Here is a 26,343-nt window from a genome sequence, read left to right as displayed (position 1 = left end):
TCTCTGAAACATTTGCACTACAAGGAGTAATAACAGAGCAAGAAACTATGTGTGCGCGCACGTTGTCTGTACTAAGGAAAAGTTGACAAGACAATGCAGCTTGGGGAAAGAAGGCTTTCCACGTGTTCTTATCACCTTTCAGCCATCAAAAACAATGTGGCTTTTGGTAAAACTGGGAATGTTATCTGTGTTCTTGGTGGATTGTAACCAGCGTACATTTAATGCTTTAGTTAACATTTGCTTAGTGATATTTTACCTACCTAGTAGGCTGTGCTATTGAAATGCACAAAACTGAGTTAACAAGACCATCCCTCTGACTCTTTTTAAACAGAAATATGTTGGTGAAGTTTTTAACATCATAAGTCAGCAATCTACAGCTCGCCCAGGGTGTATCATTGAACTGGATGCTATCACAGAGCTTGTAAGATCTTTTTCTGTATTCATTTTATACCGTAATTAGCTTGTTTAAAAAGTGTTAATAACGACTATACTTGTAGCTCTCCATCAGGTAAAGGTGAGGTATTTAAAGATTGATTCTGACATATACTTGCTTTTGGTTTCATAGTACCTGTAAATGAAAAGAATGTGAGTAATGAAGGTGCATTTTCTTGAGAAACATTTTATTAATGCGTATAACTTACCAAGTTAAAACTCCCATGTTAGAGAGCAGTCTTAAACAGTACACTCCATGATGTTCACTTCTTGTGTATGTTTTTACTTTCTTAGCATGGCAGGAAAACACAGTTATTCCATGTCTTTCAAGAAGACTTCATTTTAAATAACCAGGAGAAGGAAAAGAAGAACAATTTATCAGACTCTGGTAAAGAATTCTTTTTCACACAATATTGAAGACAAAGTATTATATTTTTCATTCCACAGAGAAAAAGAACTTGTTATACAGCTTTTAGCATTTTGAGGTCAAATAACTTTGAGATCTTTATATACCAAAGAACAAAATCTAGTCTAATGAAACTCATGGTTATTGCACTTCCTTTAAGAGTAGTGTGCAACCAGATTTGAGATAAAGTAGCTTAAATCATGAGATACCCATCGTGTGCTGCATTAAGCATTCTATTGCAGATACCTATCTTGCATGAGGGGGAAGGGGTTTTAAATGTGGAGCTGTAGCTGTAGGGTATGACATAGACAAAGCTTACTGCATGCTTTCAAGATGGATGTTCATCCTTTACATCAGCTAAATGCTGCTTCACCAGGCCTTGTGTGGTATAATAAATGACAAGCTAAACAAATACCCCAAAACACAACAATAAAATATAATACTGTGAGTAGTGTGTGGATTTGTAGATCAGAGCAGATCAGAATTGCTCTGGAATAAATAATTGGTTTTCCTTGGTGAATGGGTCAGTGGTTGTGTTATATAGGCATCTCAATTTTGTTTTGTTCTGTTCCAGTGAAATAACGTGGAAAAAAAGGGTCAGAGTAAAGTTTGTGATACCAAGTCATCTGCAGTAGTAAAGGGAATGCTGAACAAAAGGAAGCAAACTTGTGAACAGTGTCAAAATGTTGCGTAATAACTTGGTAAACAAAATTTATTTTTGTTAGAAGAAAAGGGAGATATCTAGGAAAGTATTACCTGAATTGTATAGTCATAGTGATCAACTCTGAATTAGCTGTTTCTAGTCAAAAAAGAGATTTGAAGTAATGAAGATAATCTATGAAAATGTCTACCCAAATCTCAGTAGAGGTCAAAAAATGTAAATGCGATGTTGAAAATTAGGAACAAAATAGAGAGCAAAAAGAAGTGCTACTCTACAGCATAAGTTTGTTGTACGTTTGCATGTCGAGTATGATAAACAGAAAGGAAGAAATATGGAAACTATTTGATCTTTGAAGAGGGCAACTGTATACATCTGTATGTGTTCTGAAGGTCTATATGGATTGCTGCTGTGTAAGAAATAGGGCTAAATGGACCCTCTGAAAAACTGTAAATTAGAAGCATATCATTTGCATACATTGTAATTTGGAGGTATTTTCTAGTACTTTCAGCTCCTTAGTTTTTAAAAAAACCCACTCTTTCCCCTTTAATAAAGCAGATAAGTGTTTAGCTCATGTTGTTTTTGAAAAACACAAGCAGATTTGTTCTTTTTTTTTTTTCCCAGTACTATAAGCAACCCAATGTCAAACCCACAGGGCAAATACAGCTTATCCTTGATCATGTTTTACATAGATGCACACCTAAAGAGGGGTTGGAGGAATTGTGGAGGAAAGATGGTCACTAAACTAACTATTCCTTCTTGGTCCTAATGCGTCTTTGGTTTAAAGAGGGAGAATGGCAGGGTGCACCCTCCAGAAATGGGCTTCAACTGATCCTAAATTCATGTCATCTTTTCTTGGGGTGAAACTATAGCAAATAATTTGTTAGTCAGAAGCATTGTACCTCTTGTGCATTCCAGACTATATGGTCAGTCTGGCTCAGTTGTGATTGATGAGCCTATCCATTAGACCAGGCTGTGACTTTCCCAACTGTTGACATGGCATTTCTTCTCTAGATGTAACTTGTGTACTTTTTATACGTTAAAGGCCAAACCTCTGTCTAGCTCACTGTCTTAACTGTTACAGTTGCCAGTAACAAATAGCTAAGAAACTCTAAGAAACAAGCATGTAAAAGGCAAAGATGTAGAGCTCAGAGTACATTCTGGGATTTAACTTTAAACACAGCAAATTCAGGCAAATATGTTGTCCTCTCTAAAAGGAAACATTGGCAGTTCTTCATATGTGTACCTATAATTGTAGTGGTAATTGCCTGTGATAAAATACTGAGAAAACTAATGTAACAGAGTTGGATGTAGTCAGACCATTGTATTTCTCTATTAGTTTGCAATAGCTTAATATGATTGTTTGCTAGCCAGCAAAATGTAGTTCTGCTTTCAGATGAATAACCCCTGCAATCTTCCTGTTTTGAATTTCATCAGGAAACCAGCAGACTGGATTCTCTGAAAAATTCTACTTGATAGTAATAGAGTATACTCACAACCATTCACTACTACATATGTGGCATTTACATTTGAAGTCAATTCCTGTCTCAGTAGGTAAGTTTCTATCTTGTAGTCTCTGTTTAAAAAAAAAAAGCCACCATCTCATAAATATATCTGCTATTCAGTGTATTCTAAAATGTATTTCAGCTTTTTGAAAAGAATCTGCAATTCTTTGATTACAAGCTTTCATCACAACCCATTCTTTCTTGATTACTTAATCTTCAGAATACTGAAGATTTTGAGTTCAGTGTGAGCCCAAAGTTTGGTATTTTTTGTGCATTCTAAGGGCAAATATATTTATCTGGTTTTATTACAGCCTAACAGTTCAGATGTTTTGCTTCTCAGAAGTTTTTGTTCTGCGATTTTTGAGTTTATGCATAAGTTCTAAATTGGACTGTAGTCTGAAGCACCTAAACATCAGAGATACAACTACAATTCTGAACAATTTTGAAGTTCTGAAATCTGGTTCTCTTTCAGACTACCAAACTATGACAAAACCTATAAAACTTTTAAGTAAGCTAAGATATACTTCAGTAATTTTCCATTAACATTTGAAGATACTAAGAAAACAAGTCTGGCATTCACCACATAACAGAGGTTAATATGTTATAATACATGTTTTTGTCATTTAAACCAAATTGGTATTTGTCTTACTGCTGCTTTCAAAGGCAGAATTTCTTCGTTTATTTGAAGCATTATTTCAATTAGTTTATAAGCTGGTGAGAAGACTATAGATCCAAATTTTCTGTTCTACTTATGGTGAGGGTATTACTGATAAGGCTTTTTAACCAACCTGTTGTCAATTTTCATGTTCCAAATCCATCAAATTCATACTTCAACTGTTGAGTTTTATTTAAAAAAAAAAAAGTAATGAAGCATCTGTATCACATAATCTCTGAGATCCTACATTTTCAGAAAAGTTTTGTTAATATTTGCTTAAAAATACATTTTCCCAATTTGTAAGGTAAGACAGGGAGGTCTTCATTTAATTTTCTCTAGCTGCAGGTATTTTGTGCTTCATGAAGTGGTAATTTCCATGGATAATGACATACATACCTGTCATCTGCACTTTTGGCCTTTCTGGTTACAGTTTGATTGTTTTAATTCTGAAGAGTTTAAAGCTATAACTTCTGAGAAGTTCTAGATTTTCAGAAGTATTTAATCTGGGTTTTGCCAGCATTTCTCTTTAAATCTGAATATGGGAATGCATTTCATTAAAAGTTCCAAAGAGACATGTAAAACTTAACTTAAAATTTTACTTTCATTTTAATGTGAGTAAAATTACTTCTTAGGTTAAAAGAAATCATTGACTTTTTAAAATTAACAATGTAAACTTTTTTTAGATGAAAAGATAGATCCAAATACACCTGAAGTGGCAACACAAACAGAAGAATTGTATTCTTCACCAGATCCAGAGAAGATCCAATCACCTTTCACTCAAAAGTATCAGGCCTGTAGAGCAAACCTTCAGAGCACCAGCTGGCTTACTCTGTCTTCCAAAATGGTGTATAGTCAAGAGTTGAATTTGCCAGAAGGAGTAGAGATAATAAGTGTAAAGCCATCAGCAGGTTTGTAATTTTTTTTTAAAGAATAAAACAAGGAATCCTTGCCTTTCTGAGTTTGGTCTTAAATAGAAACAAAGTAATGGTAAGTTTGGTATTTGTTGTTAAACTTAAAAGCCTGTAGGTGGATCCAAAAGGTTTGCTAAAACTTGATCCCCTGACTTTTTATCTTGATCCTGGAACTAATACTAAAATAAAGCTTTTACTTAAGGTATAATATTTATTGAATTCAAAATTCTTGCAATAAAAGCAATTATTGAAACACAAAGTTGTTTTTTTGTCATGAAAATTTTTGTAGGATCTGTACTTAAATTTTAAGGCTTCCATCAGTAGTCTTTCCAAAAATATTTAAAAGATTTTTAGATTTCTGAATGGGAAATGTCTGTTTGATGGGAGAGATGATGGTTATTAATATCCAGATTTAAATAATATAATTTGACTCCCCTCTAGAGCATGAAATAGAAACAAAGGGTAAAATGGTTTCATAGTATTTTTGTCATGTCTCCTCTGTGAAGCCCTGCAAACAACTCTCTTTGTGAGGAAGTGCTAATATTTTTTTTGTTTCAGAATAATAAAATAACTGAATAAAAACATCTTTAATCTTTTTGCTTGCTTTTTAGTATTTCCTCCAGTAAAAGTATATTTCATTTAATTTTAGGACATCTGAGTTCTTCTTCCATATATCCTGTCTGTCGTGCACCGTATCTGCTGGCTACTTCATGCTCTGATGGAAAAGTTCGATTCTGGAGATGCAGAGTTACCACTGAATCATCAGCTTCTTCCATGCCAGAATATAATGCATGTAGTGATGTTACATATGTATGGGAAGAATGGCCATTACTGATTGAGGATGGATTTCTTAGTAGTAGTGCTATTAATGTTCCAGGAAGGCCAACTGAAGTTAGCTGTGCACACACAAACAGATTAGCAGTAGCATACAAGCAGGTAACATCTAAAAATAGTCATCTTCCTCACGATTTTATAATGCATGTTGGTATTTTTGAATGTGAGTCTACAGGGGGTTCTTCCTGGATTCTAGAACAGACTCTTCATTTAGATGAGATAGGCACCATATTAGACTCTGGTGTTAGTATTGATAGTAATTTAGTGGCATATAACAGACAAGATGTTTCTCTGTCTCATGGTGGGAATATTATGCCCAGCACTAAGCACTTGGTACACTTAGACTGGATGTCTAGGGAAGATGGTTCACATATTCTAACAGTGGGAATTGGATCAAAACTTTATATGTTTGGTCAGCTGTCTGGGAAGACGCAAGAACAAAATGGTAAGGAGATTGTAGCAATCTCCCATAGTGGCAGTACGAAGGCTACAACCCTTTCTAGGTTTGTTCTGCTGCGTTGTGTCGACTTGGTTTCATCTGTAGAGGGGTCACCTCCTTTTCCAGTCTCCTTGTCTTGGGTGCGTGATGGTATTCTTGTAGTTGGAATGGATTGTGAAATGCACGTTTATTCTCAGTGGCAGACTCCTTCCAAGCAGGAACTAGCTAGTACAGATTCCTGCAGTGGAAGTACACCATGCATAACTAGCTTAATGAAACAAAGCCAGTCAGCTGCCTCAGGTCTGCATCCACCAAAGCGAACCTTGACCAGATCTATGACCAGCCTTGCACAGAAACTTAGTGGGAAAAGATCTGCTAGTGATCTATCTATGGAAATGGAAGATTCTGGTCTTTTTGAAGCAGCTCATACATTATCTCCCACTTTACCTCAGTACCATCCATATCAACTGTTGGAACTCATGGATCTTGGTAAAGTACGTAGAGCAAAAGCCATTCTGTCCCATCTGGTGAAGTGCATTGCGGGAGAAGTTGTTGCTATAAATGAATCTGAACCTAATCATGACAAGAGGCTCAGATCTCTGACCATCAGTGCTAGTGGAAGTACTGCAAGAGATCCCAAAACATTCAGCAAAACAGAGAGTACCGACTATATTGAAATAGACTCTGTTCCACCATTGCCTTTGTATGCTCTGCTTGCTGCAGATGATGATTCATCTTATTCCTGTTCAGAGAAGTCTAATAATCAAAACAGTCAAAATAAAAAAGATAAGACCAATGACAATTATGAAGATCTTTTTCAAAATACTGTTATAAGTGCAGATGAACTTGTTACATTTGATGCAGATGAAGACAGTTCGAAACCGAAAGTCATTGATCTTTCTCAATATAGCCCAACTTACTTTGGACCAGAGCATGCTCAAGTTCTTTCTCGTCACTTGCTTCATTCAAGCTTGCCAGGTCTGACTAGGATGGAGCAAATGTCATTGATGGCCTTGGCAGATACAATTGCTACTACCAGTACTGACATTGGAGAAAGCAGAGACAGAAATCAGGGTAAGTTGTCTCTTCCAGGTTAAATGCACTACTGTGCTTCACAAACTTTGTGGGGACTAGTTCCTATTTTGGAACATTTTTGTGGCTTATGAAAGCACGTCATAGTTCTATTTCATATTATAGCCTGTATTTACTGTGCCATCACAGTGTTTACTGTTTAACTAAAGTTTCAAGACTTCAGACTTCCATAAAATCAAATTTTGTATTGTTAACTGTTAATGCTAGTGTTAGTCCATCAGTCCACATACCATAATTGTTTCTAATTCACTTTTGAAGAGGCAACTTTCTTAAGTGCCAATGTTTATTGCACTATGTAGAGAAACGGAGAAATAAGTTTATGGATTTTTTTAATATGATAACACTTTTTCTCTTTCTTGCATTAAGAACAAAAAATTTCAAAACTTTTTGTATTAGAAATTTTCCTCTTTCCCTTCCTTGAAGGGAAGAATTATGAATTAAGCTGTTATATTTATGAGTTTAAAGCATTAGTAGTCACAGAATTGTAAAGTATTTCTTCTGTTAAGACACCCAATAGCTACTTATAGTAGTTTCTCTAAAGTGCATATAAAACTATTTAATTCCAGGTGGAGAAACTCTTGATGAGTGCGGTTTAAAATTTTTATTAGCTGTTCGGCTTCACACGTTTCTAACAACTTCCCTTCCTCCTGTACATCGAGCTCAACTGCTTCACCAAGGTAACTGATGTGGTTTTTTTAGATGAGGTGAATCTTAGTGATGTAGCTGTACATATGATTGCTGTGCTGTTGACATGCCTCTGCAGAATCAATGAGTTATTTTGTTCGTTTTTTTTTTAAAAAAAAAGTTCAATATGATTGTATGCCAGAGCAGAAAATGTCAGGTTTATTTTACATAGAGGCCTTGAAACAGAAATGATTTTTTTCTAACAATTTTTTACTCTTAATTTTTTCTATTTCCCCAAAAGAACTGTTTTTTCTGTACTCCTAGTACCATGTTGTTCCAATAACCTTCTGCAGAAATAATTCAGTAGAAAATAGAGTACATATTTAGGTTTTTTAGTACATACTTGGAAAAAAATATCTTACAGTCTACTCAGACTTGAAATGTTTTTTAATATGCTTACTGTGATTATACAATGAACTATTTCAAATAGTTTTCTTTGGAATAGTTTTAAGTAGTTCCAGTCTGATACTGCAGATGACAGAATGAGATAGGTTTGGCTAGGCCTAATCAAATCTAAAGGACTGGCTGTGATTGCTGCTTTGCCCTTTCATTAGTCATCATGACAGTTGATGGTATTTCCAATCTCATGGCTTGTCACCCCTCAGATGCATCAGAGATTGGAATTTGCCAGGACTGCCACAACAGAGTACCATTGAGTTAGCACTCTGATGGAATACTTGTAGTTAAGATACTTCTGCTTCCGCTGAGCTCAGAAATTGGTGAGAGTAAGAAAATGCCTCCAACGCATCTGCAGAGATGCAGTTGAGCGTGCCTCTGTGCAAAGAAGCATCTCCTGGCGCTAACTAGAGTTGCAATTATCCATAGCCAGCTATGCTGCTGTTTAGTAATTGCTATCTTCCTCATGTGAATTTTCTTTCCAGTTTTCTTTTGTATCTCTCTCCTCAGACCTGTTTTCTACTGTGACTATCTGAAACTTCGCATTTTCTAATGCAAGTGAAAATAGTGAACCTACCTTTCAAAACTTTGTAAAGTTTAATTGGTGTGTTGCACTTTGTATCATGGCTAGTCTTAATGCCATATGCTATAAGTATATTTTGAGCTTCAGTCAGTAACTCCGTTCTTTGCAAACTTACATAAAGAGTTTGCAGGTGAAAAAATGTTTTCATTTGTATGAGCTTTCTTTAATACTTGGTATATACTGCTTACAAATGTTCTTAAATTTCTGTTGCCTCATCAGTAATGTGCTTAGAAATCCCAAATAAACAATTCAACCTTCTTCCCTTCTGCTTTTCCCACCCCCTTGACTTGAGAATCCAGATTATTTTCTTAGTGAATCTCTTTTTTCTTTCTCTTTTTTTTTTTCTCTTCTAATGGCTTATCATGCAGGCTTATCTACTAGTCATTTTGCCTGGGCTTTTCATTCAGTAGCAGAAGAAGAACTACTGAGCATGCTCCCTGCAGTGCAGAAAGGAGATCCATCATGGTCAGAACTCAGAGCTATGGGTATAGGATGGTGGGTTCGAAATATCCATAGCCTGCGGAAATGCATAGAAAAGGTAAACATAGCATTCTGAAACAAAATTAAGAAACTTTTTTCTAACAGCTGTCCTCTGGTGTTTGGTTTCTATTTATGTAGCTTTAAATTCTTAGATAAGTTCAGTGTTTCTGAATGTTTCATGCTATGTTTTTTTGTACATACAGTTTGCTGTATGAGTATGAACTTTTGTATTTTTAACTTTGGGGATTTTTTAGTACTTCAGGTTTCAAATTCGTGTAAAGTACATTTTGGTATTTTAGATACTCCATTTTGAAGGTGGCAGTGCACAGTGCTTATTGTGGATGCTCAAGATATAGATTGAGCATATAGTGTTTTTTATAGCAAAATTAGGAAACAAGTTATGGAAGAAGGTTCTCCTTAGAAACCTATCAGAAATGGGGTCAACTAAGATATTGTACATCTGTCTTGCAAATTGATACATATCCATGATAATAAAACCTTCTGTTGTTTTATTTTGGCTTGGGTGGTTTTGAGGTTTGTTTTTTTAAATATGTATTTTAATCACCACAGATGTGGCAATAAGCCTAACCAAATTATCACTTATTTTAAGCTCTTGGAAAAGCCAAGTGTGTTGAGCTAGAAAATGACATGCACAAGATACTTTGACTACAAAGCACAAAGTGGTAAAATGCATGTCTCTGTTTTTACTTTTCAATCTTAAGCAATTAATCATCACTTTTTAGGAGACTTACCTGCCTTGCATATAAAAATTCCAAGTATTCTGGGCCTGCATTTAAGGTTACCTTATATGGGTCTTGGACTATTCTTGCTGCCACTTACCCCTTTTTCCTTTCCAACCTCCAAAAGTAATCTCCTGTAAACAACTCTTGTCCTGTTGTGACTGGTCCCAGCCTGTTCTTCAAGATTCCGTCTGTCCTTTGATTACCAGAGCAACTAATAAATTAATTTTGTTATGATTTCAGGAACTGATTTCAGATGTAGGCATTTCCATTTGATCTGCTAAAAATCTTCTAGAACTGGAAAAGCATTAGCTAAATGTCATCAAACAAAAACACAGGGTTGAAGCTGTGGTATCTTCATGCTTTCTTATATCAGACTCATAGTGGGAGGAGGCAACCTATATTAAAAGAACTTCCAAGCTCTATGGGGCATAGGATACCAGAAGCAACGAGAATCCCATTTAAGAGTCATTTAAATTTGGGGGGTTTTTTTGCTGTTGAACTGTCTTCACAGGTAGCTAAAGCAGCCTTTCAGCGAAACAATGATCCACTTGATGCAGCCATTTTTTACCTCGCAATGAAAAAGAAGGCTGTGATCTGGGGATTATACAGGTAGGAGACATGCAAGCTCTGATGTGGAGTTTTATACTGTCTGGTATAATTTTGGGAAAAAAGTTGAATGTGGTGGTAATCCAAAAGCACCACAAATATTACCATTGAAAGCTGAGATATGATTTATAAATTAGTCACTACATTGAATAGGTAGTTTTTAAGCTGCTTGCGTTTACTGAGGTAATTTAGTTGCTGTTTCTGAATGTAGATGCTCTAGGTTTTACTCTCAAATCTACTGTAATTTCAATCACTGCTTAATTCTGATTTACTTTTGAGGACTACCAGTGTAGTGTGTGGAATGACATGGCTGTCTTTTAGAAGAGTGCTTATTGTCATAAATTTTAGCTTAAGTTCAGAAGACTGAATTAAGTCTGTGTTTCAAACTGGTGTTTCATAATATAACATTGCAAACTTAAAAAAGTAGTTTGTATTGTCACTTGCTCTTAAGAGCTCACCTGGGAAAAACGACCTTTTCTGTATTTGTATCAGGTTAACTGAAAACACCAGTAATTTTTCTACTTACTAAAGTTTTTGTTGTTTTTAAATATGAAGCCTACTATGCTCCCAGTGTGACGAAAGCCTCTGCATTCCCTAATGAAAAGATCTGTGTAAAATGCTACTGGCATCCGAGGAAATGAAGAAGGCACCTAGTAAACTATATAATATTTTTATCAATTATGTTCAATCTGCAGGTCTCAAAAAGATACTAAAATGACACAGTTTTTTGGCAACAACTTTACTGAGGACAGATGGCGTAAAGCAGCATTAAAGAATGCTTTTTCTTTGCTTGGCAAACAGCGTTTTGAACATTCTGCAGCATTTTTCTTGCTGGCAGGACACTTAAAAGATGCCGTGGAGGTAATAAAATAATGCCTTTTTTTTAATGTCTAAGACTTGCATTGTCCCAACTTACAAATATATTGAATGTGAGTTGCATTTTGCATTTGTATGACCCCTGAAGATTCTGGTTTGTTTGTGCTTTCCCTCCCTGCTGCCTTCCCCCACCCCCCCAAGTTAATGACAAATACAAATCCTTGATCTTTACATTTTGTTTCTCTCTTTTATCTCTCATATGAGTGACACTAAAAAGTCCCATGGTTCATTCCTCCCTAATAATACTGAGGCCTGCCTACCATTAATTTGCTTTCAGATTGTCTGCCCTGTTGTGTCTGAAGACAACATAGTGTTTCATTAGAAGTTCTTCTGAAAATGAAGGCTTTCTGGCAGTGATGAGGGTTGGCTCCTAGAATCCCTTCACAAAAAAAAATTACTTTCTGGGTCTGTTTGAATTGAAAAGGAGGAAATTCAGCTCTTTGATAATGAAGGATTTGTTCTGTAAAGCTTCGTAACCAAAACATCCAGCTTCAAGAGGTGCCACGTGCACACTGACAATGATTTATTGAAGCCAATTGATTTCAAAGATGTATTGTCATGTCAGACTTAAACTGAAGAAATTGCAGATCAGATCTTGCATATAATAGTTGGCCACAGCTATTCTGTGTAGCTCCTGCTAATTTTTTATGGAATTGATAGACCTACTTATCTCAGTCTGAACAGATTTGTGTCAATTCCTGACTTGTGATAATTTTAACCAGAGCAGAAATGATAATGTTTGGTCTTGTGAATGTATTTCTTTTCAATTAGGTCTGCCTTGAAAAACTGAATGACATTCAATTGGCTCTTGTAATATCAAGACTTTATGAGTCAGAGTTTGAAGTTTCTAGTACTTACAAATCTGTACTACAGAAGAGAATTTTGGGAAGTGTGTTTGCTGCAAAAGAGAGTTCAGGAAACATGCACTGTGACCCTTTTCTGCGAAGTATGGCTTACTGGATTTTGGATGATTATAGCAAGGCTCTTGACACTTTGATTAAACATTCTGCTGAAGATGGAGGTAAGAATATGAGTATTCTGCCTGTTAGGTTGGTTTTAGCTACTTGTTCATTTAAGTAGTAGTTTCTTAAAGTGTAGGTACTGTTGCTCACCATTGCTAGTAAATAGCTTGCTGTAGCAAGGCGTGGTTTTTATAGTAAATGTGGTGACTGTGGTGGTGTTATCCTGTATCCCATGAATGGATACTTAATTTAACCTTTAAGTATGTGAATATCAGGTTAATGAGAACAACCTGGCAGTGATGCAGCTGTTTATCCAGCAGCAGCTTAAAGATGGAGACAAATTAACTTCATTACTGAATTTGACTCCATCACAACCTAGGAAGAAATTTCTGATTGTACAGTTACATAGGAAAGTCTGGAAGACATGGTGTTTTGTAGCTTTTAGTCCTTGGCAAGAATGGTTGACCAGAATGATAAACTGCCATAGAAAAGATTTTGATATTTAATGTGATACAAGGAGGCCCACATGATGCCTGAAATAGCATGTAAGTCTCCTAAAGGGATTCTTTTCCCTGTTTGCTTGCTGGCTTTATAGGATATAAGAATCAGTTGTATTATTTCCTAAGCTAATGTTCTCAAGGAAGGTAAATGTTTCAAGTTCCTGGTAGTTAGCATGCTAGCTGGTTTCAGTCCCGGCTGCTGAGAGAAACTTGATGAGGATAAATGAAGACTCAAATCCCCAGAGTTGCATAATTCATTTTGAAAACTGCTTTCAGTAGAAGTTACACGCCTCGGGATAATTTTGAGCAAATGAAGGATATAGTGTTCAGTTGTTTGCATCTTGGTCATGTCCTCTGGTGTAAAATCAATTTTAAATTTTACTAATTCTTCTTTTGTCAGTTCAGTGGTTTGTGGTGTTTTGCTTTATTTTCTTACTTAAAAGGTGCTTTTTCATGTACGTTTTCCTATTATCTTTAGCTAGTCGTGCCATAACTCCTGACGGAGAAAACAGTAAGGGTCTATCTCAGCTAACCTAGACTCTTTGAAAGCTGTGTGAATTGTCCTGTGCTGATGCTCATATATTTTCATGGTTTTTTGTGTCGTGGTTTTGGACATGAAAATAAAATGTGTAGGTGTTGCACTGCTACATGTTTCATTTATTTGTATGTAATACTGATACCAATATGTATAAATGTTATGGAATTCCTAGTTTTATTATAAATTGCATTTTTGTTAAGAGGTAGACAAAATAAAAAATAGTACTCCAAAGTTTTAAAAAAGCCTTTTTTTCTTTAAGTAAAAATCTTTAGTAAGATGTTACATCTTATTGTCATTTAGTGATTGAGACTTAAGAAGTCTAAACTGAGCAGGAAAGTGGTCCTGTCTGACTGCGGTAGAACTGGCCTGACTGCAAGGAAAAGAAATGGCAGCTGTTTTAAATTAAAGGTCTTACCTGCTCTCCCACTCAAGCTTCTCTTTTTAGTAGTGATTAGGTTTGGCAATGTCCTCCCTCCAAAGATATTCAAATGATAAAGGTGCAAAGGAAGGTGATAAGGGGGGTGCAATGAGGTAAACAATAGAATGAATATTAAGACCTAATAGCCTTTTGATGAATTTAGAACTTTTCAGATGGATTATTTCATACAGAATGGTAGATTTTCCTCATGATGCAATATCTTTTCAGATGGAGATGGCTTATCAAGTTGTAACCCTGCAGTATTTAACTTCTATAACTACTTAAGAACACATCCTCTCTTGTTGAGACGTCATTTTGGCTCTTCTGATACATCTTCCACACACATTTGCCTAACAGTAGAAAATGGATTAGCTGACAAAATCAACCTAGGCGAAAGACGGCTGTTTTTCACCACTGCATATGCTCATCTAAAAGCTGGTTGTCCTATGTTGGCCTTAGAAGTGTTATCAAAGATGCCGAAAGTTGTCAAGAGGACAAAGTCATTCTGTAGATCCCCTAGTTTAATGGATACTAGTAAAGATTTCTCACCATCTTCTCCAGTTAAAGAGTTGGAAACAAAAGAACCATCTTCCAGTGTTGATTGGTCACAGCCAGTATTGAATGGTCTAGGTTCATCTTCAGATTGCTCATCAGGAAAACATTCAAGTTCAACTCTTTCCTTTGACTGGAGCCAGCCAAGTGTGGCGTTCCAAGATGAACACTTGAAACTGCAGTCAGACAGTGATGACAGTGAAGAGTCTTCCCTGGTAATGAAAGACCTAAAACCTTTGAAGAAAAGTGAAAAATTATATGAAACCAGTTCTAGCTACACAGAATCTTTTAGTATAGTTGATGACAAAGATATTCTAAGTCCATCAGAAGATATAATTTCAGCACAGCTGAAGTTTAGAGCGTGCCTGAAAATTCTTACTGTAGAGCTTCGTACGCTGTCCACTGGTTATGAAGTAGATGGTGGGAAGTTGAGGTATCAGCTTTATCAGTGGCTTGAAAGAGAAGTGGTAGCTCTTCAAAAGACCTGTGATTATAGCGTTGAAGTAGAAGAGATACAGTCAGGAATTTGTGTTATGCCAGAGGAAGCTACGTTACATGAAAATACTGAAGACTTAGCTGATGAGCAAAAAAATATGCTACAGAAAGAAGACTTTCAGAGAAGACGTCAATGGCTTCTGAAATACCAGTCTCTCCTAAGAATGTTCCTTAGTTACTGTATACTTCATGGCTCTCATGGTGGAGGTTTGGCATCTGTCAGAATGGAATTAATTCTGCTGTTGCAGGAATCTCAGCAGGTATGTGGGGGAGCTTAGTTTGTGTCTTCTCTGCTTCAGGTTTGTTGTAGATTTTTTTTTAAATGTGTTTCCTATTATTGTTGAAGTTTTCCTACTATAGCATGCACCTTTTTTATAATCATGTAACACTGATTTTAACATGTTATGTTTTCTGTAGGTTATGAGTTTTTTATTGTTTAGAATTCCCCTCTCCTCCTTCAAAAGTTCTTGTGTTCTCTTTAGGAAGCTGTACTATCACTTTGTGTGTTTCTTGCTTGATTTTAGGAGCAGTCAATACAGATACCATCCAGCCCTCTACCAGAGCAAAGCTCCATACCTCTTCTATTTGCTTGCACAGCTAGTGCCAAAACAGTGGTGGCTAATCCGTTGCTACATCTTGGTAACTTAACTCATGATATATTACATACCATAATAAACCTGGATTCGCCACCTCATCCAGATGCTCAGAACAGCAAGGTGTGTATTTTTTTATAGTTGTTTGGGTTTGTTGTTGTCATTGTCCGGTTGGCTGAGGTCATGAATCTTTTTCTGACAGCATGAAGACTCTCTGGTGTGCCTACCAGTGACAAGTAATAAAACTGTGGAGCAAATATTTTCTGTAGTATTTATCTTGGGCTAAAATAATGTCCACTCATTATTACTTATTGTTGAGCTGCTGAGCATCTGGTTCAACAAGCTGAAGCAGATTGGCCTCTCTCAGGACTGGGTATTGTCCAAGATGACATCTGTTATGGAAAACATGTTGTACTACGGGATCAGTGTCACATTTTTCTTTATGATAATATGATCATTACTTCTGTTATATTAATGATAAACTCTGCATTTTAGTCCTAGACCTAAGTAAAATTAAGTTTCGAAGTATAAAAACTGATTGTTAGCAAAGTGCAGTAAACTCAGACTTTCTTGTGAAACAGTATGTATGTTCATACAGTAAAATATAGTCTGGTTTTTTAAGTTGTTTCTGTAAGATTTCTTCTGTATTTCACACTGTATTGGAAACCAAACTTAAAGTGTTAGGTTAAATCTTTCCTGAAGTTCTGTATGTGTTAGGTCCCAAATCATGTTTACTCTTAACTAGGGTTTTCTAGAGAGTGCTCAAGAGATTGCTCAGTTCCTAGTCTGTGCTTTGTTTCAGAGGGAACAGACAAATAAGTATAATAAACTCATTCTTTTAACGGAACGTTTTTGATCAACAGATTCTCTAGCTCTGTAAGTGTGTTTTGTGATACATTAAGAAAAGTATCAGCTATGGTAAAAATAGTGATCAGTGTGATACTAAGTGTGTGTCTGAGAGCTGCACAAGAATTGATCAAAAACTAAGCTGCATTATAACTTTCATTCTGAAGCAAAGCTTTTTTATTCTGAGCCAGCATATTGCTACTCTTAGGGTATAATCACTTACAACTGCTGTATAGAGGTTTAATATGTTGCTCTTTCTTAACTGAAAACATTGCAGCTAGAGCTGATCTGTGGTTATGGCTTGGTGGGGTGAACAAGTGCTTCCCAATCCCTTTCATTGCAAAATGAATTGATTTATCTGACAGGAATTCTGAAGAGAAGGTGGCTTTCTAAGTGATTTTTGCCATAAGTGCTTACATCTTCCATATTCAGTGCTTGTTCCACTGTTACCGATCTGTATGCATGAAAGACTGTGATACTAACCACTGTTAATCTTGAGTGTAATATGTTCTATAAAATTTTGTCTTACAGATATATGTAATGCATACCTTGGCAGCGTCACTCTCTGCTTGCATCTACCAATGTCTTTGTGATGGCCACAGCTACAGGTAAAGGTCTATGAAAAGTACTTTTTAGAGAATGGTCAGCACTGTCTCACTGTAGTGATGGTCTAATAGATAGTGCATGGAAGGCAGTGCTCACACCTGCCTACATCTGGAAAGGTCTATCACTTGAATAGTTTTAAACATAACTTTTTTTTTTATAAATACGACATCCCACTTTTCTGTTTCACAGCTCATTTCAAGCAAATCAGTTCACTGGAACAGTGTATCAGACAGTGCTATTAACTCAGCGCCATTCTCTAAGAACAACAAGCTTAGAAGAAACAGTGACTCCCAATACATCACCTGCTCAGTGGCCAGGTATCTAGAGTTGATTTGTTTTTTTCCTCTTAAGGAAAACTTAATTGTCTGGATCCACTGTAAGAGCATGTAGCTATGCTCTGGACTTTCTAGTAGTATTTGTAACATCTGTGTGGTAAAAATAAGTTCTTACAATAAAATTTTATTTGCTTTTCGAAGGCTCTAAGCTAGTAATTCTGTTTATTCACTAACTTAAGTTGATTTATATTGCTTTCTCTTGCTAAAAAATGTTAGTGGGGGCTCTAGTAAAGGGCAAGTAAACAGGAAGTAGGGTGAAGTGTGGTCCTGTGCTCTACTTGCTCCCCCTGCAGGCAACAGATCAGTCTCACTGTTATTCTACTTCCTTACTCTTGAAAAGGACTTGAAAGGCTATCTTAGTTTGTGCTCCATCTCAGAATTTCTGATTGTAACTTATGTGCAACTTTTGAACTAACTTGACACTACTGACAATAAGAAGTTTATAATGAATTATGGTTTTCTGTAGCTCTAAAAGCCACGTAGGACTTCAGGTAATTCTGTGCTGGGATCTGTGCTAATGAAGCTACACTGGTCACATTAGAGGGAGTGTAAGCTATGTAGTATATGTCTGTGAGCTTCAGTTTACGGGACTAACTCTAATGTAAGTGTAACCAAGAAATATGCTTTCATATTATGGGATTTGTTTTTTCAATAAAAAAATCTCACATTAAGTCTTTTGGAGAACCTTAAGCAGTCTTTGTGTTTGGTGCTATACTGTTTTTTCTTTTCCGCAAAACATTTTGTCACTGAACCTACAGATTTTAGAGAGAAATTGGATTGTCATCTGTTTTCTCCTTATTTCATTAGTTAGAGATTTAAATTTCTGATGAATGAGACAAGGGATTATTAGCAGTTGTGCTTATAGGTAACATCACCTTGAACTGATTTATCTTTTTTTTTAATAGCTTTACATGCTTTATGTGCAAATGGGTGTGTATGACCCAAAGCAGAATTCTTTGGCCACTGCTATTTGTATTTTCGCTTATGTGCGCAAAGTGACACAGTTGGAGCCACATCTGAAATTCCACAACTTTTTGTGGGTGCATAAAAACACTACAAGATATTGAATACTTCAGTGAAAGAACACTTGTCAGACAATGCATAGTTCAAGTTGATGCCTGTGATTTTTGGTTGGTTTTACCACTGTAAAGTGAGAACATAGCATTTCAACTTAGTGTAAACTGGTGAAACAAGCACCACGAGAAAGTCAATGACCACATTAGTATTTTTATTTTATGTACAAGATTTGAATGCTATGTATGGAATATACTGTGAGGCACTGGATTAAAAGTCGAGAATAAAGAGCTAACCCTTTGCTGAAAGAATTGAGGAGCCAGAAAAGGGAGAGCTTGAGACATGGGGTGAAGAAAGATTAATGTTAGTAATGTAACTAAATGTTGTATTGTAGGGTTTCACTACCAGGGAGTTGAATTAAAGCTGCCACTCTTTTATTTAAGATATATCCCAAAATTTGAGTGCTTTTTTATGATTCGCCCACCCTTATTCTTGAAAAGTTTCTTTGTGTTTCTTTGTAACTTTTTGTCCAAAACATGAAGCTGAAAAGCTATAATAAACTGTTAAAAATAAATAGCATGCCACTTTCTCCTGGAGTTTTCCATTTCCTCTAAAATTTAGAATTTTTCTACACTAGAAGGTACCAAGTAATGTAGGCTGCCAGTCAAAATACCCATGATAATCCAGAGTATGTTCACACACACATATGTACTTTTTCTTTTTTTTTTTTTCTTTCTTATAAACAGGTATAACAGCTCTAATACGTCTCTTGAATTCTGCTGGTGAAGAAGCCCAGCCAGGTCTCACCGTTTTACTTTGTGAAATTCTAACTGCAGTCTATCTGAGTCTGTTCATCCATGGCCTAGCAACACATTCTAGCAATGAACTGTATAGAATTATGGCTCATCCACTTAACAACAAAATGTGGTCTGCTGTCTTTGGAGGAGGAGCTCATATGCCCAACAGAGGACAACTGCAATTAAAGACAAAAACTGGTTAGTTCCATTGTTTTATTTGTATTTGTCTTCCGGGTTTTTTACAAAAATGATGTGACTCCTGAAAGCTTCAGTGTGATTGCTTTAAACAGCTCATGTTCAGTACGAATTCAATGTGTTTTTAGATCTGCAAAGAAAAACAAGGATCTAAAGTTATTGGCATAGATACTGTGTAGAAGAGAGAAATGAATGTTATTGAAATAAGGTTTCCAAGTAGCACAATTGCTGTAATGTGAGGGGGTTAAGTTCATCTTAAAGAGAAAATTTTTAGTACTATTACAGCCTAGTTTTTAATGTTAATTTTAAAGCTTTCTAGTTATCTCATAACAGGAATATATTCCCATTTTACAAATACAGTATGTTTTCTCTCTTTGGCAGGTAGGCACTTCCCAATGCCTAGCCCACATCAGGTAGTAGTGTTCTCCATGGAATGCGTGGGGTTTTCCAAATCCCTTACTGCCTTCAGTACTCATAGTCCTACCAAATCTTCAGGCAAGATACTAGATTTAGTACTAGGACTCTACATGCAGTTTGCTATGTGTGATTTTTTTGCATATGTAGAAAGACAGAAAAACTTCTGCTTGCAAGCCATGACATCAAAATTTAAAGCAAAGTTTTGTAATTAAAGCAGCAGTTGGATTGGGCCTTTCTAAAAAAGAAAATTGGCAGTGCTATTGTATTCTTACTACACTTCATTTGAAATCAATATTAAATATAATATGACTTTGACCATGGTTTGAAAGAATCAGAAGTGTTTCATATCTTTGTTGGAGAGCTGCTTGTTTTGCTTTTTGAATATAAGCATTATTATGCATGTGGATTTCTAAGAGTTCATTCTAGACATTACAAAGAAAAAGTGTCTTGTTGATATTCAGTTTTGATAGTCTGAGAACCCTTTAGGAAAGTAAACAACCTTCAAGTTTTAAATTCAGGTGATTATAAATTATCCTGAGGTCCAGAATGAATTCTGTAATGCTTTTCTTTTTGGTACAGATTTGTGCTTTGTAATTTAGTTGGACTTCTATAAAACCAAGAACAAAAATCATACAGATTTTCTAACTTTTTAAAAGGAAGATTTTGTAAAGATAAATTTACTTAGACTACGGTGACTTTGTACATCACATCTGAATAAATATCTATAAAATATATAACTTTAATTATTATATAATTTTTATTATTATATTGTAATTCTTGATATTAGATGTGTGTTACATGGCTTAACTTGCATTTAAGGAAAACTGAAAACGTAGTCTGTTTAAATACAGACTTTGTCAGACGTTTTCTCTGTGGTATTGAATAAATATTCCTCATGATCATCTTGTTTAGGTAAATTTGCCATATCAGAATAGTTGGAAGGTAGAACTGACTTTTGTTGGCAATTCTATGTTTCCTAAGTGTTGGTAACTGTACACTGAGCTGTCTTAATGCTGCTGCTGCTACTGTTGTCCCGCAAGCGGGGTTCAATACCCAGTGTGCAATAAGCCCATCTTACACGCAGAGCCGAGATATTTATTTATTTTATATTTGCGCAAAGTTGTTTGCTAGATGATAATTCCACAAAGTTAGCACACCACACCAAGGAACTACAACTTATTTATTCTGTTACATGATTAGTAAAAACCCACCTAAATTTATGTTCATTGGTTAGTAGTCACCATCTCATGTACTATTGGTTAGTTATATTTTAATTAGCCTTGCTTGCTATGTAAATTAGCAAGTGTGCTCCTTGCAGGTGTGGGAGGGCAAGTCTTTTCAGTCTTGAATTGAGTCCGTGTTCCTGATCTTCCCATGTTTCCCTAGTTCATGCTGCTTTGGCAATCATCTAGCTTTCAGGCCTTCTGGAGCAGGATGTTTCCTTTTTATCACCTTTTTAGTTCTCCTCTAAGGGCATAGTTGTTAATAAGTTAGGATACAAAGTAACCAGGCCTGCATAGGGAAACTATTGAGTAATGGTCCTTCTTAAAGGACAATGCATCATGGTTTAACCCTAAATTAAGCAGTATCACCACAGCCTAGCATTAACTCAGCTACATGGCTACACTACTACTGTTTTAAAGTGATAAGATAATTGGTTTTACTTAGGAATGTATTCTGAGATGTATACTAAATGCCTGTCTCTATGTTTTTCTTAAAAATGAATGCTGGCTGTCTGATCACAGAATTAATAAAACTGTGGCTGGAAGAATCAAGAAGCTGAAACTGAAAATTTAGGGGCAGAAGGGACCTTTTTAAATACTAATATGTAGGGATAATCAAACCCTGGAAAAGGGGTCTAGAGGGGTTGCTTGAACTTGAACAAACTAGGCCATCACCTAGGTCAGCCCTGTCCTGAGCAAGGGATTGGACCAGATCCCTTCCAACCTATGTAATTCTAGGATTCTGTAGGTCTATTATTTGTTTTAAATGCATGTATATCTGGAGCAAATTTGGGGAAAAGAATTTTGGAGAAACATCTCTCTCTGACACTGTAAATTAAAAAAAAAAAAAGGAAAAAGGGAAAGAAAATAGAACCCCAGTGAGGCAGAGGAGTCAGATTAAAATCAGCTATATTTTTGTGCCTTTACTGTTATCTCTTACTTTTTTTTCTGACACTTGGGAATGAACACTTGGAAGTGACTGAAATGCTTGTTCCAGTCAACTATGGCACATTCTTCCATAACGTGATTTAGATTTATATAACTTCCCATTTTGTTATGCATGACTTATACTCTTTTCTCCTAAGTTTATTTTTAGACTCTTGTGAATGTTTTCACTCCCTAATAGAGATCAAAAGCCAAAAATTCTTAACACTAAAAATTCTAATATAGTAACACTATATGTCCTGCATGTCTTCTCTCCTTGTCCTTCCAATCCTTTAGCACTTTGTATGTGGATGTTGACCTCCAAGTTTCAAACTTATTTTAAGAGATTATAGTACTATGTGCAGTGCTGGCCAATAAAGTTATATGATTTCCCTTTCTGCTCTTTGCTTTAGTTGACTTGAGCATATAATATTTTTGGATATAAAATTTCTCTTAAATAAATATGATTATTTTTTTTTTTAGACACAAACTAAAAATAGGAACCAAAAAATACTTCCTGGTAGTCTTGTAAAATCCTGGCCTCTGTTAGGAATTAGTTTGTATGAAAAACTATTGTTTTATTGCCTCTTTCACAGTAAAGATCAGACAAAGCATAGGAGTTTGAATGCTTTTTTAGAGCTGCCTGACATGTTATACTTTCCAGCCATGTTTCTTGTTTTTGCAGTTACAGCAAATGATTTGATAAATGAGGTTAGCATTTGAGAATTTACATTATGTCTTAAAATTGTGGGTATGTTTTGTTTTCAAAGAGGCAATTATCATCTGAAAAATAACCCTATTGTTGATTATAGTAGATCTTTCAGAATATTTACCATATAGGTTCTCTTCTAAACTGCCTCAGAAAACTGTTTTGCAACTCAAGTCTATACAGAGATGGTAGGTTCTCTATAATCCAGAGGGTTCTTAAAGGTTTGAATTTTGCTTTAACAGTTAGAAATCCATAATTTCATTTCATATATTCAATTTTTCCATGCTACAAGAGTAAATTAAATGCAAAACTACTTCCTAAGCTTGAGTATTTTACAAGTATACTTCATAGACTTAAAGTTGTCATTTTGGGTTTCAGATGCAGAAGATCAGAAATCTGATAATACTTGACTATAAAGATGAGTTGTTTTTCTCTGCTGACTTTCCTACCTTTCTGAGCAATTAAAGTTTTAACACAAAGGTTATTTCAGAGTACTTTGCTAGGGGGAAATGATAAACTGTCAGCTCTTACTGTGATGAGTTTTGCTTAACATGCCAGGGGTTTTGAGAAACAAATGCTTTGATAGTGAGGATGTGCACATAAAACTTATCCATAGGATGTGCAGTCCTGCTGTCAGTCTTATGCATGTATTTCTCTTGTTAGATCCTCTGAATTAATTTGTAGTTTTCACTTGCTCTCCACAAAGAGTTATTCATGACCTCCTAGAAAGCATACTGCAATTACAGATTTTATAAATGTTTGATTTAGAGTAACAGAGCATCTAAGCAGAAGATGAATTTGGTGGTTGGCCAAGTTTTGCTTAGGCAATTGTAAAGAAAAAACAAACCCTTAGGACTCTTGCACTTATCTGCTTGCTGTACCTACTGTGAGATAGATTCTGGATGAAACCTAAAACAGAACAACAAAAACAGAACAACAAAAACAGAACAACAAAAACAGAACAACAAAAACAGAACAACAAAAACAGAACTTGCATTAGTAGTGCCTCTGCCTTAGAAGCTTTCTGCTACTCAGTTTCACCAGTAATCTGAAACAACAGTAAAAAGTCTTCATATTTAGATATCTCCACGAATAGCTTAATCTCAGAATGGATGAAAGGATACAGATTCCTCAAGTTTTAAAGCCTTTCAGCTTGTGTAAGGATCTACAACAGCCATGCCAAACTGCTCCTTTTTAATGCAGAATTCCCTGTGGTACTGTTAGTAGTGGAAACTGACATCAATGTGAGAATAATTGCCTTGAATTCCAGCTCAGAATTAGAGACTGCAATATTCGGCTTGGTTTCTTACAGTACTTTAGAGTACTGAGTACTTCATTACTTGTGTGGCCTTTCTATTCTATATTAAAGACTTTGTCTTCTCACTCTTACTGTCTTATTCTTGGTTAAGTCACCCATTAAAACAGATTAGAAGTTTGACTTGAAGTGTTTGCACTGTGAATGATGGAGTTATTTTGGCTCAGTAGAAGAAGCCTTAGATGGTCAGAACAGGAAATGACAACAAAGTTTGTGTATGCCACCAAGTATTTAGTTGCGCTTATATAATTTGAGAGGTTTCCATTCACTGCTTATTGAAATGCCTACAAGGTGTATAATGTCTTCAGAAACATCTGGAAGTTTAATATATACTTGCCTTGAGCTTTTCAGTGAATCACTACTCATTAAATGGTGCATAAATACAACAAAGAATTCATAGTCTTGTGTACATACGGTAATCAAACTGCAGCTTATGGGACTTAATTGCAGTTGCTACTGTTGAGTGCTAATTCATTAAATTCATCACCTTGGCCACATGAGCCATGACCCGTGAGTAAGCACAATATCATGCTGAAAACTTCAGGATTTGTAACCTTGCAAAATGCAAATACTTCTTCAGTTTGAAGTTGAAATGTCCAGCACTGTAGACTTTCACCAAGCTACTGTTCTAGTTGGCTTTCATAACTTCCCAAAGAATTACAGAAATCTGTGCAGGGCTTTAAACTTACTAAAACAATTCGAGGTGTGATTCAAAATCACTATTTCTTTGTCATGTCTCTGTTATTCCACTCTGTTCTGGGCTTCAGCAGTACTGATATTTGTTGATGCCTGCACTCAAGGGTGATGCTTTTGTAAGAGGAGGTTTTCATAATTTTATCTTGCTTAATGAAGACTTGCACCTTTCGTAGGATGTTGGGGTGTTGATGCTTCATGCCTGCACACTGTCTTCAATAAAAAACAGTAACTCTGACATGCATTTTAGTTTTTGGGGGAAATTGAAAGAGATCTACCTTTTAGCTCTTCCTGGGAAGGTGAAAGAGAGGTGATGTGGGCAACAGGTCTTTGAAATATCATTGCATGTGTCGGATCTTGGGAGAAATAGAAGCATTTTCCTTGTCTGAAATATTGCAATATTCTTGGAAAATAACTTAAATTTTATATTTGTCTTATCTTTGCTCCCATTTGACTTATAAAAGTTTTGAATGCAAAAAACATGTAAAGGAGTTTTAACTAGAAATAAATGAGAAATCTGAAAGTGAATATAATTGCTGATTTGAAATTCCAAATGACAAAGTTGGATTTTTAATGAATTTATTAATTTATTTAAAGATTTTAGAATGAAAAAAAAAAAAGAAATTGGCATTAGTAGCATGTATTTCAAACCACTTAGATGGTTGTACTTTAATTTGCCTTAAATATTGATATTTTTTTTGTAATGGCTAGCCTTCAGTATTCTTAAAAATACAAAGAATGATACAGCAGAATGGAAAAAAAATATTTGCTTTTTGAATTCTGCTTAGAAAAACAAGCTGCAAGCATATACTTGCTTATTTCTGTATTATGCAACACTTGCTCTGTATTTCATGCCTAGTGAATTTCTATTTTTTTTAAGCAATTGCTAAAAATTCATACAGTTATGCATGTGCATGCTCTTCTTAGCTGATGAGCTTTAAGTAATTAAATGAAAATGCATTGTACTGCAGCTATTATTTGCAACTTTAGTACAGGTAAGTGGATTTCAAATAATAACCCTAACAGGAAAGAAAGTAGTTATGATACAGTCCAATAGTGCAACACAGACTGTTAAAATATCCCAGTTTCAAGATGAAAGATGAGATGTTGTCTTCAGCTTTTATTAGATTCTATATATAAATTATTTTTTAGTTTACCTGCTTGTAGTAGTAATGGTCGTCTTCATACGTGGTCAGAAATGTTTTTGAAAATCCTTGGAAAAACAATTTTTTTTCTGGTCCAAAAATGACCAGAAATTATGAAAAAAGTTCCATCAGCCACTGTGAATACAGAGAATTTACCCATGGGCGGGGGGGGGGGGGGGGGGGGAGACGGGATCATAGTTGTGAGGTATATAAAACCCAAAAGGTTTTTTAAAAAAAAATCAACTTGCATCTTACCTCTCTCAGGGTTTACGGTTGGCTAAGTTTGTGTTATGAGCATGTAAGTCTTATATGTGGAAAATAACTGTTCTTAAATGAGTGCTGGTTTTTTTTCGTCCAGAGTGTTAGACCTTCTGTTTTCAAGTGATTGGAGTACCCATAAGAGTTTTGAAGGAAATAGTCTTTCAAGCATCTATCAAGATTCAAAAGTTTCCTATGGATAAAACAAGTAAACCAAAAAAATAAGGGTGTAGGAAATACTTTTTCGTAGCAGTTCACTCCAGGCATACACAGGGGTGCTGGCTCTTTTTGTGCCATCCCCAGCATTATTAACGGGAGATGGTGATTTCAGAAGCTTCAGTGGAAGTTAGTTTTGTGGGCCCTTGTTAGAAGAAGGGAGTAAGGAAGATTGAAACAATAAAGCACCCATTTGCATTTGTAATGTTCACATTAAGTCATCCTTGCAACCAGTGGCCCAACATGTTGATGCTTGAACTCAGTGATAGGGATATCTAATCTCCAGGTCACC

The 26,343-nt window shown here is 35.7% G+C and overlaps 1 protein-coding gene across 9 annotated transcripts in view; it reads left to right on the top strand.

Moving 5' to 3' along the window:
• The window catches only part of DMXL1 (Dmx-like 1), an 83,388-nt gene that overhangs the window by 32,599 nt on the left and 24,446 nt on the right, over positions 1-26,343 (top strand). For 8 of the 9 annotated variants that reach the window (XR_774028.1, XR_774030.1, XR_774029.1 and 5 more), the window contains 15 exons: positions 332-421; positions 727-820; positions 2,934-3,050; positions 4,340-4,564; positions 5,217-6,914; positions 7,499-7,609; positions 8,964-9,133; positions 10,330-10,427; positions 11,120-11,285; positions 12,072-12,321; positions 13,947-15,025; positions 15,290-15,481; positions 16,736-16,812; positions 17,000-17,127; positions 18,906-19,154. Coding sequence is in view for 5 of the 9 variants with exons in the window: in XM_010562345.1 (XP_010560647.1) it covers positions 332-421; positions 727-820; positions 2,934-3,050; positions 4,340-4,564; positions 5,217-6,914; positions 7,499-7,609; positions 8,964-9,133; positions 10,330-10,427; positions 11,120-11,285; positions 12,072-12,321; positions 13,947-15,025; positions 15,290-15,481; positions 16,736-16,812; positions 17,000-17,127; positions 18,906-19,154 (4,744 nt within the window). In the remaining 4 variants the exon portion in view is untranslated. Of the gene's footprint in view, positions 1-331; positions 422-726; positions 821-2,933; positions 3,051-4,339; positions 4,565-5,216; positions 6,915-7,498; positions 7,610-8,963; positions 9,134-10,329; positions 10,428-11,119; positions 11,286-12,071; positions 12,322-13,946; positions 15,026-15,289; positions 15,482-16,735; positions 16,813-16,999; positions 17,128-18,905; positions 19,155-19,532; positions 19,647-26,343 lie in introns of all 9 variants that reach the window. The other variant, XM_010562344.1, reaches the window with a different exon arrangement.

This window comes from Haliaeetus leucocephalus, unplaced genomic scaffold (assembly GCF_000737465.1).
Source record: "Haliaeetus leucocephalus isolate CR32 unplaced genomic scaffold, Haliaeetus_leucocephalus-4.0 Scaffold158, whole genome shotgun sequence".
In the NCBI taxonomy this organism is placed as follows: domain Eukaryota; kingdom Metazoa; phylum Chordata; class Aves; order Accipitriformes; family Accipitridae; genus Haliaeetus; species Haliaeetus leucocephalus.
Note: the sequence above shows the minus strand (reverse complement) of the source record. Positions and strands in the feature narration are given on the sequence as shown.